Source organism: Abramis brama (genome assembly GCF_963993115.1).
Source record: "Abramis brama genome assembly, chromosome: 18".
NCBI lineage: Eukaryota > Metazoa > Chordata > Actinopteri > Cypriniformes > Leuciscidae > Abramis > Abramis brama.
The window spans coordinates 21,252,903-21,269,713 of NC_139980.1; the positions used below are offsets into that span (position 1 = coordinate 21,252,903).

Sequence of the window (16,811 nt, forward strand, 5' to 3'; positions counted from 1 at the left end):
CTCAACCGAGGGCAGAAGAATACATTATATATCATTATTAGAGTTTGGCCCTCATTAGGCCCACTCCTCCTTTTTCCCTTATGAAGCCCGTCACTGACCGGCTTATTGGGATTCATACTTTACTCTTAAGGCTTCAGGCATCTTGCCTCAGGCTAATATTAAAGCGAAGTTAAGCACGCACAGCGTTTTGAAGGGGGTTCCCATAGCGTAAGCTACTCACGCAATAGGAGAGACCTCTCGAAAGGGAACGTCTCGGTTACTAACGTAACCTCGGTTCCCTGAGATGAGGGAACGAGTATTGCGTAACTTGCCGTGCTTGTGCTTTGGTCAAGGATCGCTTCAGTCGATTTAACCTAAAGACTCTGACGGACGAGGGGCTCATTTTATAGCCTCTGGCCACGCCCATCTTGGCGGGCTCTGACGTGTCAGGGCGCGAATTGCCCTGATTGGACTACGCGTCTGAGCCGCCCCGTCATAGGTTCGTGCAGTTGCCGCAGCACAGCTAATGACCGTGCTCGCCGCTCATCTGTGTGTGCTGTGCAGCTACCCTGCGTTTTAAAAAAATGGCTTCAATATTCTCGAGAAAAGGAGTTTTCCCATAGCGTAAGCTACTTACGCAATACTCGTTCCCTCATCTCAGGGAACCGAGGTTACGTCAGTAACCGAGACGTTTCTAATCCACCAGTTAAAAAGCAGCATCTGGGAAAATCTGAGGCCAAGTGTAATTACTGACTCTGTGTCCTATTGTCTTCAAGCATGCTGCTGGTTTCTTCTGAGCCCCATTAAGGGGATTGATTCATAATGGGTAGGTGATCCCAGTGGGTTTGGTTTGAAAGCATGCAGACAAGCAAGGGTAAGATGATGTTATTACATGGCTGCCACATGCAGGAAAACTGACGTGCATGCAGGATTACATAAAGGTTAACTACAGAGGAGATAGAAAGTCCACATGAAACATGGAAACGCGCACACACACACACACGTGTGCATGTATATCTAAGAGTGCAACATTCATACAAACTCCTTTACACTGACCTGAAGATTTCTCATCTCCTCTTCTTTCTTGTGGCCATTTTCAATAAGACCTGGAAGACCATTTTAATGAGCATTGATATTGAAAAAAGAGTCATCAAATGAATCATTCACTCACACTCCAAACGTATATGACTTTTTCTTCCATGGAACACAGGAGAATATTTGATGAATTTATGTTGCTAATTGATTTTATTAATAATATTTACAGTAAAAACTGAAAAATACTAAAAAGATTAATTTACTTGAATTTACTATTAAGACTTCACATTAACAGGGTTTTTCCTGCATAGAGAATTATGAGGCGGCCGCCTCCGTCAAATTTCGTGCCGATTCCGGCTCTCGACAAAATTCGGACAGTCGCATGGTCAGATACAGTTTTTCCACCGTGACAGTTCTGTTGCGGTTACTGGCTTGTGTCCATTCTCAAGCCGTATAGTGCTGCGCGGATAGCGGATAATCCGCAGGTCGGGCGGGCCAAGTAATACAAACATTCCATTCCAATAAATCGAGGGTGGATGACCGATAAATTATAATGTTTTGAGTTTAATAAAGACACAGAACTCTCATCACGGTAAAACGCAATGAACGTGCGTCACTTTTACTTTCGTTTTCAACAACGTAACGTTAATTCTCTTCAGGGAAAACCCATCAAGGAAAACATCAAGGCTTGACAATAACACTTGTCTGGGACACGTGTGTTTTTTTTAAGGGAAAAGTGAGAGAGAATTGTACTACTTGTCCAACCGAACAAATACCCTGATTAAAACAATTTTTTATTTAAAAATAAAAAAATATCTAGGGAATCACCGAAAACGTGAGGATGATTCTATTTTATTTCATTTAATGTAAGTGGCGATTTATAGCCTATAGTTGATAATAATAGGCCTACCTAATGTACTGACGGTAACAATGTTGCGACAATGTTGTTAAGAATGTTGTTAAGAAACAATATATAGCCTAGGCTACACACGACAAGAGTGCTGTTTTCCTGAATGCCATCAAGACTGAAACCGAGGCTGATTTCATAACAGTTCATTAAACAGTTAAAATTAAGTCACTTACATTTTAGACGCAATGACTGTTTTTGTTCTGTTTCTGCAGCGAAAATAGCTCCAAACAAAGATCACAGCAGAACCATCGCGCATCTCACAGCAACGAACACTTGTAGCATTACTGAATGATTCAGCGTTTTGAATGAATCGGTTGAGTCAAAGATTCAATGACCCATTCATAAACTGCCTCATTCTGAATAAATCAGCCGTTTGAACGAATCGTTTGAATGAATGACTCAATGACTCGCTCATTAAGACGGTCGCCTGCCGCCTCCTACTGGCGGTTTAGTTTCATAAAGTATATTCTTTTCAACATTCCTTATTTGTATATTCAAAAATATTTAAAATAATCTCACTTAATACAGTTATAATTTTTCAATGTAAATTATTTAATTTGATTGGTAACAGCCTGTGTCTTGAATATATTGATCAAATTTAAGAATTTGAAATGAAAAATGGAGCATGCATTTAATAAAATTAGGGGGAAAATGCCCTTTATAAAAGGTACAAAAAATGTAAAAAAAAAATAAAAACAGGAAAATGTAATTTTGCCAAAAGAATAACTTTTATTTAAAATAAATGTTCATTTTAAATCAGCCTACTTCAGTGTGATATGTTACCATACCATCATGCTTAACACTAAGAATTTTAATAATTGTAATGTGATGATCAGATGCAGATATCTAAATCAAAGAATATGGGCGGTTTGCGGGTGGATTATTTATTTTTAACAGTGGATTCGGGTGACTCAAAGTGCACCAGATTAATGAATTTATCTTTAAAATGTACAAAATTTTCTTCCGGGGGGGCATGCCCCCGGACCCCCCTAGAGGTACCGAGCTACACCCACAAAAATGAATGTGGGAAACATATTAGGCTATATGATGACCTACAAAAAATACCTTATTATTAAAATACATTATTAGGATTTTACCACCTTTTAAAACACTGCATTAAGTTAAGTTTTAATACCTTTTTTATGTGCAAATATGCAAAAATTATTTTGATGTATATCTATAAGTTAATTTTATCTCACATTCAGAGATTCTCTGAAAACAAGTCTTATCAAACACATATTTGTTCAAGTAAATTATATTTTAAGATTGTGACGAGGCGCATAGCTATCGTCACGGCAGCGATGCGCTGCCTATTCCAGTTCACAAAGACTGAGTGCAAATGTTGTGTGTATTTGTTTAAGCGTGTCAGAGTGTTTTGTTAATCTTCATATTGTTTCAAATCAGCGGTAACCTAGCCTTTTATCAAAACCCTCACAGTAATCCCGTAGTTTCGTGTGCACACTTATAATATCTAATACTACGGGGATTTAAATGCTATAGCTACTACTATCAATACATATCTTACTGTTTAAAACCATGCTATTTATTTCACAATCATGATCAGTTTCAATAACCACATAACTCATGTTTTCGTTAATTATGTATTTGTTTATTTAGTTTAAAAGGAACATAGCTTTGACATACCATCTTTGTGTCTTACTGGCGTCTCCGGTTTGTTTGTGTAAAGGAAGTTTTGCCGTAACTGTGAGGTTTATATGACGCTATGACTTCCGGGTCAATTGGAAGTGACCCGGAGTTTAAGTTATTAATTTTTTTTGGCTGTTAATATAACTTGTGGCTTTGCCAAATGTTAGCTGGAACCATTGAAATAATATTGTGTAATTTTCTAGTTTTATAGAGGAAGCATTTAGGCTGTTTTTAAGCATTTATGGACTATTCACCTGAGCCACCCCTGTATTGTAATATTGTGTTGGTATGTGCCAATTTCAGGGGTACCTTTAGTCCTATGAAGATGGGTAGCTTCATTCTCTTGGGGGAGCATGAGATGAGAAGACATAAGTCTGTGTGATGCTCTATGTATAGTGGCTTGTGTAAAGGTCAATTTCTAAGCAGCTGCAAAATTTTGATTGTTAGTTTTTTTGACTCTCATGTCAATTTATTTTCTTTACTAAACAGTATTTTTTTTTCTTTTTTTTTTTTTTTTGTTTATTTTTTTTTTTTTTTTTGTTTTTGTTTTTTTTGTAAATTTGAAATGCCTTTCATTGGCCTTAATTGGGGTAAATAAAAAGATCCCATCTGTTCAAACCCATCCAACTTCTCCTGAGTGTTTACATCTGCTCACGACGACTCAGCCACATTTACCCTCAACATTCTTTAAAATATTATCTTGTTGGCAAAGAGTTTGTCTTGGAGACAGACCACAGGCCCTTGCAATGGCTACATCGCATGCGTGACTTTAATTCCAGAATCACCCGATGGCACCTATCCTTGCAGCCGTACAGGTTTACTGTGAGGTATAGGGCGGGAAAGGACAATGTCATTGCTGACTTTCTTTCACGTCATGAGCTGGACCTGGACGTTCTCTCTTAAGGGGGGGGGGGGTGTGACGAGGCGCATAGCTATCGTCACGGCAGCGATGCGCTGCCTATTCCAGTTCACAAAGACTGAGTGCAAATGTTGTGTGTATTTGTTTAAGCGTGTCAGAGTGTTTTGTTAATCTTCATATTGTTTCAAATCAGCGGTAACCTAGCCTTTTATCAAAACCCTCACAGTAATCCCGTAGTTTCGTGTGCACACTTATAATATCTAATACTACGGGGATTTAAATGCTATAGCTACTACTATCAATACATATCTTACTGTTTAAAACCATGCTATTTATTTCACAATCATGATCAGTTTCAATAACCACATAACTCATGTTTTCGTTAATTATGTATTTGTTTATTTAGTTTAAAAGGAACATAGCTTTGACATACCATCTTTGTGTCTTACTGGCGTCTCCGGTTTATTTGTGTAAAGGAAGTTTTGCCGTAACTGTGAGGTTTATATGACGCTATGACTTCCGGGTCAATTGGAAGTGACCCGGAGTTTAAGTTATTAATTTGTTTTGGCTGTTAATATAACTTGTGGCTTTGCCAAATGTTAGCTGGAACCATTGAAATAATATTGTGTAATTTTCTAGTTTTATAGAGGAAGCATTTAGGCTGTTTTTAAGCATTTATGGACTATTCACCTGAGCCACCCCTGTATTGTAATATTGTGTTGGTATGTGCCAATTTCAGGGGTACCTTTAGTCCTATAAAGATGGGTAGCTTCATTCTCTTGGGGGAGCATGAGATGAGAAGACATAAGTCTGTGTGATGCTCTATGTATAGTGGCTTGTGTAAAGGTCAATTTCTAAGCAGCTGCAAAATTTTGATTGTTAGTTTTTTTGACTCTCATGTCAATTTATTTTCTTTACTAAACAGTATTTTTTTTTTCTATTTTTTTTTTTTTTTTTTTTTTTTTGTAAATTTGAAATGCCTTTCATTGGCCTTAATTGGGGTAAATAAAAAGATCCCATCTGTTCAAACCCATCCAACTTCTCCTGAGTGTTTACATCTGCTCACGACGACTCAGCCACATTTACCCTCAACATTTGGTGGCAGCGGTTTCCGGGTAAACAGTGTCCGAGCAGCACTCAGTGAGTCGAGATGGACAATCAAGGCAGAGGTACGGCACCCCCTAGAGATGGTTCAGCTATGGGTACCAGGTCCAAATCCACAGAGTCATCCAAGCATCCCACTCCTGTGGTCGAAGACAGGACAGATCGCTTGGAGAGGATTGTGAGAACGATGGTGGAGTCTCAGCGGCATCAGCAGGACCAGATAGAGGCAGAGGCGCTCCGGCAAGAGCGGAGATGGAAAGGTATGGAGCATCAATTCAAGCAATTACAGCAACTGGTGAGAGGCGATCCAGCATCAAGGCAGGTGACGAGGCAGCCACTGGCCGGACTGCAGCAGATGGACCTGCCCAGCTCCCGCCCCTCGACAGCCTTTGATCCACTCAACATGCCTTTTCTGGATTTACCAACTCCTCAGCCACATCCAGATCAGCTTCCAGCATCAGGGATGCAGAGCTCTCTTAACTCCACCGCCCTTGGCCTTGCCACACCTCTAAACCTCCAGCGGGGGTGGAAACCCCCTAGGATGTCCTCGTATGAAGAGGACGAAGATATTGAACATTATTTAACCACCTTCGAAAGGCTCGCAGCAGCAAGTCAGTGGCCCCATGACACTTGGGCATTGTACCTTGTGCCCTTGTTAAATGGTAAGGCCAGATCTGCCTATGTAGCCATGTGTGTTGAAGACAGCCAGGATTACATGAAAGTGAAGCAAGCCATTCTCAACAAGTTCAACATCAGTGCCGAGACTTACCGCCAGCGTTTCCGCTCCAAGTCCATCAAGGAGGGTGAGACAGCGAAAGAACTTCAAGCCCGGCTAAAGGACTTGATGGAGAAGTGGCTAGTTCCAGAGACGCGGACCAGGGACCAGGTGTGCGACCAAATTGTGCTGGAGCAGTTCCTGGGCATGCTGTACCCTGAGCTTCAGGTGTGGGTGAGAGAACGCACCCCAGGTTCATCGGCGCAAGCTGCAGATCTGGTGGAGACTTTTATGGCTGCCAGACAATCCAGAAGAGGCTATCACCTGGGTCCACAACAGCAGGACTGGAGAAGACCCTACCAAGCAGACCAGAGAGAGCCAGAGAAGACAGCCTCTGGTAGGTCTGTGGGTGGTGGCAGTCGTGTGTTTAGGCCCTCCAACAGCCCCAATAGCCCCAGTGTTAGCCCCACTCCAGCTGGAACACCTAGAGTGCCCATATGTCATGGTTGTGGTCAGCAAGGTCACATTAGGCCCAATTGCACACTGAAGAAAGTGTCTGATACTAGACTATGTTACCTACCTGGCCCTAGCAAGCACTTATCTTGTGTGTCTTCTGATGTTACTGTCCCTGTGAAGATAAGTGGAAAGATAGTCCAGGCGTTAGTTGACTCAGGAAGTAGTCAGTCTTTCGTTCTGCAATCTTGTTTGAGGTCTGATTTCCAGCCCGTGGGCAAAGTGAGGGTTCGTTGCATTCATGGCGATGAGTCTGAGCACCAGACCAGCGAGGTTCTCATAGATATTAGTGGCCAAAAATACTTGTTAACCGTGGGGATTTTGGATAAATGCCCTTACCCAGTGATTTTAGGCCAAGATGTGCCAGTTCTTACAGAACTATTGCAAAGTGTTAACACAGTCAGTGCTTATGTTACAACTAGAGCACAGGCCAAGGATAAATTAGACTCCAATGTTTGGTCAGAGTTACCATTTGAGGGTTGTCCTGGTGACAAACCTAGAAAGTCCAAGGCAGAGAAGCGTAGAGCAAAGGTGGCAGGTACAGTTGTGCAGGAAAGTCTGTCCTTCCCACAACTAGAGGACACTGAAGTCTTGGATGAAGACTTCAAGAAGCTTCAACAGGAAGACCCCACACTTAGCTCTTGCTTTTCTTCTGTTAAGACCGATGATGAGGCTAGAGAAGCCATGAGGGAGGGTGACATGTGTTTTGTTATCAATAATGAGAAACTGTATCGAGTGAGTGCGGACACAGAGCAGTTAGTTGTTCCTGAGACTCTTAGAGCCAAAGTGTTACACCTAGGTCACAGTATTCCGTGGTCAGGACATCTAGGCAGGGAGAAGACTGAGAAGAGAATCCTGCAAAGATTTTATTGGCCAGGTTTCAACAAGGACATAGCAGAGTACACTAGGTCATGTCCAGAGTGCCAGTTGTCTGTTCGCTCCAAAAGGGGTTTAAAAGCTCCCCTCATCAGTCTCCCAATTATTGACATACCTTTTAGTCGCATTGCTATGGATGTAGTTGGTCCCTTAGAGAGGAGTAGGGCAGGGCACCGCTATATCTTAGTAATTTGTGATTACGCAACACGTTACCCAGAAGCATTTCCCCTCAGAAATACTAAGGCAAGGCAGGTGGGCAATAGTTTAATTCAACTTTTCTCCCGTGTGGGTGTCCCCAAAGAAATCTTAACCGATCAGGGAAGTAACTTCACCAGCAAGGCATTGAGACAGGTGTACTCCCTGTTAGGGATCCGGGGCATTAAAACTACACCCTACCATCCGCAGACCGACGGTATGGTTGAGAGATTCAATCAGACCCTGAAGTCGATGCTGCGGAAGTTCGTGTCCGAGTCAGGAGCTGACTGGGACCAGTGGCTTCCTTATCTATTGTTTGCCTACAGAGAGGTACCGCAGGCATCCACCGGGTTCTCTCCCTTCGAACTCTTGTTCGGACGGGAAGTGAGAGGCCCGCTTGACATCCTCCGAGAGAGTTGGGAGGGGGACGCTCCTCACCAGCCAACCAACATTGTGAGTTATGTCCTGAAGATGAGGGAGAAGTTGGACCAGCTGAGCTCCAGGGCCCACCAACACCTGGCCCAGGCTCAAACGAGGCAGAAAACGTGGTATGACCGGACAGCACGTAGTCGTACCTTTGTGTCCGGACAGAAAGTGCTGCTACTGTTGCCATCGTCAGAAAGCAGTTTGCTGGCGAAGTGGCAAGGCCCTTTCAAGGTACTTCGCAAGGTTGGCGAGGTTACCTATGAAATCTCAATGCCAGACAGACGTCGTTCCAAACAGATCTTCCACGTGAACCTCCTAAAACAATGGATTGACCGACCATCTTCTATCCAAGACCAGCTGTGGGCGCGGACTGTGGAAGAGGAAGAAGAGCCGTTGGAGCAGTACTTTCCTACTGCGGGCGGCGAGTCAACCTACCCCTCCGTTACCCATGTGACAACGGAACAGCAGAAGGACCTGCTGGAAATCATCCCAAAAGGCCTGTTCCGAGACCAGCCGGGGCGAACCGACGTCATCACCCACGACATCCGGCTGACTTCTCCAGGCCCCATCCGGCAGACCACCACCAGGGTTCCAGCGCGACTGATCCCCGCACTGAAGCAGGAGGTGTTGGCGATGCTGGAAATGGGGGTGATTGAGACATCACACAGCGAGTGGTGCAGTCCCGTGGTCCTGGTGCCAAAAAAGGACGGGGGGCTCCGCTTCTGTGTCGACTTTTCGAAACTGAATACCATCTCAACTTTTGACCCATATCCCATGCCCCGTGTGGACGAGCTGGTGGAGCGCTTGGGAAAGGCTGAGTTCCTTAGCACCTTAGACTTGTGTAAGGGGTACTGGCAAGTGCCACTTAACCCCCAAGCACGGGAACTGACCGCCTTTAAAGCTCCATCTGGCTTGTTCCAGTTTAGGGTTATGCCCTTTGGCCTTCATGGCGCAGCAGCAACATTCCAGCGTCTCATGGATGAGGTGCTGAGGGGCGCTGAGGACCACGCCGCGGCTTATATCGATGATGTCATCATTCACAGTTCGTCATGGGAAGAACATCTTCAACACCTTAGTGATGTCTTCCGAAGGATTCGGCAGGCCGGGCTGGTAGTGAATGCCAGCAAATGCCAGCTTGCCCGGTCTGAAGTGTGCTACCTGGGATATGTCCTGGGTTGCGGCACCATACGTCCTCAGGTCAGCAAGGTGGACGCCATCCGCAGCTCCCAGCCGCCTTCAACCAAGAAGGGGGTGAGATCTTTTCTGGGGTTGGTCGGATGGTACCGGCGTTTTATCCACAACTTTTCAAGCCGAGCAGCTCCCCTGTCAGACCTCACTCGCAAGACCAGCCCCAATAAGGTGGTCTGGACTGCTGAGTGTGAGGCAGCTTTCCACGACCTCAAGGAGAGCATGTGCCACGAACCAGTGTTGCAGAGTCCTGACTTTTCCTTACCCTTCACAGTGCAAACCGACGCTTCGGGCATCGGTCTAGGAGCAGTGTTGTTGCAGGGTGAGGGGGAGGACAAAAGTCCCATACAGTTTGTGAGCCGCAAACTGTTCCCTCGCGAGACTCGGTACTCCACCATCGAAAAGGAGTGTCTTGCCATCAAATGGGCTCTGGACACTTTAAAATATTATCTTGTTGGCAAAGAGTTTGTCTTGGAGACAGACCACAGGCCCTTGCAATGGCTACATCGCATGCGTGACTTTAATTCCAGAATCACCCGATGGCACCTATCCTTGCAGCCGTACAGGTTTACTGTGAGGTATAGGGCGGGAAAGGACAATGTCATTGCTGACTTTCTTTCACGTCATGAGCTGGACCTGGACGTTCTCTCTTAAGGGGGGGGGGGGGGGGGGGTGTGACGAGGCGCATAGCTATCGTCACGGCAGCGATGCGCTGCCTATTCCAGTTCACAAAGACTGAGTGCAAATGTTGTGTGTATTTGTTTAAGCGTGTCAGAGTGTTTTGTTAATCTTCATATTGTTTCAAATCAGCGGTAACCTAGCCTTTTATCAAAACCCTCACAGTAATCCCGTAGTTTCGTGTGCACACTTATAATATCTAATACTACGGGGATTTAAATGCTATAGCTACTACTATCAATACATATCTTACTGTTTAAAACCATGCTATTTATTTCACAATCATGATCAGTTTCAATAACCACATAACTCATGTTTTCGTTAATTATGTATTTGTTTATTTAGTTTAAAAGGAACATAGCTTTGACATACCATCTTTGTGTCTTACTGGCGTCTCCGGTTTGTTTGTGTAAAGGAAGTTTTGCCGTAACTGTGAGGTTTATATGACGCTATGACTTCCGGGTCAATTGGAAGTGACCCGGAGTTTAAGTTATTAATTTTTTTTGGCTGTTAATATAACTTGTGGCTTTGCCAAATGTTAGCTGGAACCATTGAAATAATATTGTGTAATTTTCTAGTTTTATAGAGGAAGCATTTAGGCTGTTTTTAAGCATTTATGGACTATTCACCTGAGCCACCCCTGTATTGTAATATTGTGTTGGTATGTGCCAATTTCAGGGGTACCTTTAGTCCTATGAAGATGGGTAGCTTCATTCTCTTGGGGGAGCATGAGATGAGAAGACATAAGTCTGTGTGATGCTCTATGTATAGTGGCTTGTGTAAAGGTCAATTTCTAAGCAGCTGCAAAATTTTGATTGTTAGTTTTTTTGACTCTCATGTCAATTTATTTTCTTTACTAAACAGTATTTTTTTTTCTATTTTTTTTTTTTTGTTTATTTTTGTTTTGTTTTGTTTTTTTGTTTTTTTTGTAAATTTGAAATGCCTTTCATTGGCCTTAATTGGGGTAAATAAAAAGATCCCATCTGTTCAAACCCATCCAACTTCTCCTGAGTGTTTACATCTGCTCACGACGACTCAGCCACATTTACCCTCAACAAAGATATACAGTGATACAATGGCCATGTCTCTTTTGATTTTTTTTTTACATCTTTATATAAGTACTATTTTATATATTATATTAAAAGAGACTAATAATATTGGAGTAGTCTATATGGGGACTATGTGTCACTTTTGATTTATGACCGTTGATTTATGGTTATGGCATATGTTTATGGCAGGAAGTCCTTGGGGGCAACAGGTGGTATGTGAAATTTGACCCGTGTGTGGTTCCGGTGGGGGTTTTATGGCTGTGTGTTTTATGACTGCGATAATGCTTGGTGTGACATGGAAGTGAATGTTTTTTCAGGTGATGTTTGGAATGTCTATGTCTCTCTCATGGTGTATAAATAGACGATCGTATTTCTACGAAACAGAACTGTGTGGTGAATCATATCGATATGGATAGTTTTAACTCACCTAAAACCCCTGAGTGTGAAGTGGTTGAAGATATAGTGGAAAGTCTGACGTTGGCTCCGAGAAAAGCTCATGGCCATATCAGTTTGACAAAGTTTCTCCACGATAATTCGCCCAGTGTAAGAGTGTAACCATATTTGATGAATAGTAACCGTGTATTCGGTTACATATTTCATAAACAGTTTCGAGTCGTTACACTCTACACGACCAATACCCCCGACGTGTTTATATCAGGGAGAAGACCCCTGCCTGGTATTTCCTGATAAAGACTGGACATTATTTTACAACCGGGTCTGGAAAGATTTGAATGACGGTGGAAGCGAACCATTGTACGTCGCAGAGTGGGACGGTGATGCTCCGAATGTTCGGTACCGCGTGGTCGGGGATCATACTGAAAAGAAAGAGGATGAATGTGTTTACATATTCAGTTGCAAAGATAAGACAAAGCTTTGTGAGCGTTCAGGAGCAGTTCTACAAAATGAGCATCATTATCTGTACACAATGCAATTTTTGTTCAAATGGAGCGATGTGTGTCTACTGAGTCTCCTTTTTTCATCGATAAACAAAATGTTCAAGTGGTGTGACATGCACGACGGGTACAATAAAATTAAAGTGCAGCTGTTCCATCCTGAGAGATGTGTGCGCAGTGGGACATACACTGTCCCGTCCCCGGCCATTTACTACAGCCATTATAAACCGAGGCAAGTCTGATCCCTCCTCACAGTTCCTCTTTATAAGCCATGTCTCAAGACGCCGATTCGAAACATGTCTGTAGCTGTGGTGTCTCTTTTGACTATGGTCTTGCTGAGCCTGATGACAATGCTACTGATCATATTCTAACAGACGGACCCGACGCATCCGATACTCAGAACGGCTGGCTGGATAAATTCTGCACAGAACTTGGATACCGCAACCTGACTTTCCTGACTGACACGTATGGTGGAAGCGATTCCACTGCTAAACCCGGTTTCGACGCTACAGATGGTTGCTTCAGCACCGTCGGATTCAAAATCGTAAAAGCCACGACCGTTCTGCTGTTGCAACATCTTATCGATGACAAGCTGAAGGAAGAGTGTGAGGGATGTGCAACAGATCATCCGAGTCAACTGCAGCATTCCTGCCTGTATGAACCACCCACATACTTCTTTGAAACCCACTTTGACGAACTGTCCTGTAAACTGTTTAAACCTAATCTTCGATTCATCATATCATTTGTCCTAAACCGACGCGGCTTAAAATCCCATCCTCAGGCGATTCAAGGAGCAGTCGGGTCTATTCTACATGAACTAAGAGACGAACCCTTCATCGGTACTAAGCTACGAGAAATCAGGGACAAACTTCTGGATCAATCCTGCAAGGAGATCGTCTACGACGTCGTCAATCTCTGGCAAGGCCTCTCAATTGTGAATGGAGATTGACGAAGAGCCCACTAGCATGGCCGCTGCCAGTAGCCGAAAGAGTTTCATGGAATTCATGTTTAAAGGACATTACAGAAGACAGTTGATTTCATTAATGCAAAGAGCCATCGAGTATTCAAGTGAATCGGATGATGATGATGATGATGATGATGATGATGACGTTGATACCAAACGTGTAAGAAATCTCAAGAAACAAATGAGTTTGATAAGAGGTACGCCTGATTCTTGCGGTGAATTATTGTGCTGCCCTTGCAATGCGATCTCTTGTGCAAAGCTAGACAGCCAGTGAACATTCAAAAGTCCTCCAATAAACACACAAGGCTTGACTTTTCTTGTATTTTACTGAAGTTGTTTCCTCTTGTTGTTTTGTTTTGTAAAACTGAAACATTACAAAATAAGAATATAAATCAGTACACAAAACATGAACATATGCATACATATAACTATGTTACTACAAAATTCCTATCAAAGTGTAAAACAAGCACTGTAGCCTACTGAATACAACAAGCAATGTAGCCTACTGTATGAAAACACAGTTCACCTACAAGCCACAAAGCAATTAAAAAACAGAGCTAGCTACAGCTGTACTGCTAGCTAACAGAGCACGTTTTACAAAACATAAAAGCGTTTCTAACATGGCATTCCTTACCAATGCAAGTGATTGAAAATGATTTACACATTACTTACAGGCACATAGTCTCCAAGGCAGAAGCGTATCAGAAATAAATTCAGCAACATGAATCCAGCACTGACTTTCTTGCCTGACAGATTTCTACTAAAGAGAGTGCTTCACTGAATTATTAACTCTGACCAGTAGAGGGCAGCACACAGCATGAACTTCTGAAATTTAACTTAAAGGGACACTTCACCCATTTGCATTAAGCTTTGCATTGTTAGAAACCCAGTCATACTATTGAATGGTCGTGCAACACTCTCTCATTTTCCCCTGAGACGGGAGAAATCCATTATTTACCTCTTACACTTCCTCCTACAATGACGCAAAAATCGTCATTTTGCGTCATTGTAGGAGGAACTGTAAGAGGGGGGGATTTCTGTTGAGACTACAACACTCGTTCCTCATCTTTCCCAGGGGGCGGGACCCGCTCACGCTACAGACCAATTACAGATCAGTGGGTGGGACTTTACTCTCTGAAACTGAAAGCAATATCCTCCATCTTGTTTGAAGCTAAGCTAACAGGCGCTGTGGAGACAGATGTACAGTTATGACAATAGCGGAGGAGAGTACTCAATATGATATAGAAGAAGAGGATTTCGGAAGTCTGATGCTTGAATCAGGTGTTTGTGGCTACCTTTACAAGCCGCATTATAGCAAAGAGCAGCCGAGGCAGAAGACCTGCCTGCCGCGGACGAGGAGCCCGGACTGGCTCGAGTTAGGGCGTACTGGTGGCGCCGGTGATCTCACTATGCAGCTACGAACCGCTACGAACACAGAGATAGAGTCCGTCTGCGGCAAAGAATTTCAACGATGACAATTTCTCCTGGACGAAATCTCTGAATCAGACGAGGACACGGACGTTTGTGTTGTGAACTATCCTAGTTTCGCACCGCATATGTTCTGACTGAACATCCAGGTACCATGCAATAATTCACCTTTTCGAAAGAAATACAAACGAGGAGTAATGCACTAATGAGTTCACCAACTAACTAGACATTTTGTGTGAATGTGAAATGAATTTCAAGCTCTGGTGGTAGCTAGCCTTGTAGACGGAAGAGTGATTTCTCTTATAGGCAGATATGCGCTTTCTGGATTAGTGGGCGTGGCTTGCGTAGCTGTGCAATGTGGTGCATTGTGGGAGTTGTTGTCTTTCATACAAATGCGTCCTGAAGTTATTTTTTGTCTTTCCTCGGTCTGTGTACTTGTAAATGTACACCATGTGTACTTTTCCAACGAATAACTTATTTAACCCATTCACTTAACTTTAAAGACAGCACAATTATCAAACATATGTATCTTTCAATTTTTCAAAATTTCAAAATTTTTATTTGTCACATACACAATCATACACAGTACGATATGCAGTGAAATGCTTACACGACTGCCATTGACCATAGAAAAAATATCAATATAACAGATATAGAAATAAAAAAATAAAAATTAACGAATCTGCGGTATTGAGCCACCATGTGTACTGGTAAAAGATGCTCTGGCTATGATGATTGAATGCAGTGCTGAGTTTGCAATCCCCGATGTACTCTGTATGTGTGCGTATGTGGCAGATGTATGTAAGCTAATGCTTCCAAAACTAAAAGACAATGATGAGGGCGACACCAGTAGAATTATCGAAATGTTTGTCAATTATATCCTAGACCGTAAATTGATGGCATGCAGAAATGTCCTCTACTGGTTAGACTATCGGTGATGTTATTGTTACCCTTTTTTCACTAACCTCTAATGCCATTATTTCATTTAGAGTTTTGTACTACCATTATTTATTTTCTTAATTCTTTTATTATTTTTACTTGTATCATGTAGTCATTATCTAGCATGTTTTACTTATTGTAATATTAGATGTGTTTTTCTAAAATAAAAGGTTGAACCACCTTGCTCGTATGAGTAATTCTTTTACAGAGGTTGAACTGGCACCATGTCGGAGCTTATGAAAAAAGCTTATTATACGCCATCTAACCCAGGGTCTTTAGGGGGTAAAAAACGTTTAAAAGACGCAGTCTTAAAGGATAATGGAGTTCGACTAAGTGATAAAGAGGTCTCAGACTGGTTGGCCGGAGAGGATGCCTATACATTACACAGAACCGCCCCTCTAAAATACAAACGCAATAGAGTTGTGGTGTATGCGATAGATGCCCAGTTCCAAGCGGATCTTGTCGACATGTCTGCCTATTCCAAGGAGAATGATGATAATAAATATTTACTGACATGTATCGACCTATTTAGTAAGTACGCGTGTGTTCGAGTGCTAAAGAATAAGAACGGTATTGAGGTTACTAAAGCGTTTGTGTCTATACTCGAAGAGGGTCGTGTTCCACAGAAACTGCAGACGGATCAGGGGAAGGAGTTTTTTAACAAACATTTTCAAGATGTGATGAAAAAGCATCAAGTTAATCATTTCGCTACCGCTACCGATTTGAAGGCCAGTGTCGTGGAACGGTATAACAGAACGTTAAAAAGTCGAATGTGGAGATTTTTAACAGCTACAAATTCCCGCCGCTACATTGATGCTTTACAAGATATCGTGCAGAGTTACAACTCCAGTTATCATAGGAGTATTAAAATGAGACTGGTGGACGTCGATAAAGTAAACAAGACTTTGGTGTTTCAAAACTTGTACGGAACTATAAAGAAGACAGAGAAATGTAACTTCAATTTCAAAGTTGGAGATGTTGTGAGGATCTCCAAAGTGAGAGGACCATTCACCAAAGGTTATGAACCGAACTATACAGATGAATTTTTCACCGTATCGACATGTATTCCGCGTCAGCCACCCGTCTATAGATTGGCCGATTATGACGGGGAATCCATCGAAGGTGTTTTTTATGAAAAAGAGTTGCAAAAAATAATTGTGGGTAAAAACAAATCTTTTAAGGTGGAAAAGATTTTAGGCCAGAAAAAAGAAGGAAAATCTACGCTTGTTTTAGTGAAATGGTTAGGATGGCCAGCTAAATTCAATAGTTATATTGATAAAAAAGCACTGGTGGACTTACAAAAGCCTTAAAACATATGACCGCTTACCGGATGAGATCATAAATGTGCCGGATAACCATGGACGACCACGGGTTCTATGTTACGTTACCGTGTAATGCTTCATCGTTGGTTTA

The 16,811-nt window shown here is 42.6% G+C and overlaps 1 protein-coding gene across 7 annotated transcripts in view; it reads right to left on the reverse strand.

Moving 5' to 3' along the window:
- Positions 1-16,811, reverse strand: part of cep128 (centrosomal protein 128) — a 135,974-nt gene that overhangs the window by 35,268 nt on the left and 83,895 nt on the right. For 6 of the 7 annotated variants that reach the window (XR_014603395.1, XR_014603396.1, XM_084091107.1 and 3 more), the window contains one exon: positions 1,036-1,085. The exons of the other annotated variant lie outside the window; for it this stretch is intronic. Coding sequence is in view for 4 of the 6 variants with exons in the window: in XM_084091107.1 (XP_083947233.1) it covers positions 1,036-1,085 (50 nt within the window). In the remaining 2 variants the exon portion in view is untranslated. The remainder of the gene's footprint in view (positions 1-1,035; positions 1,086-16,811) is intronic. 7 annotated transcript variants of the gene reach the window in all.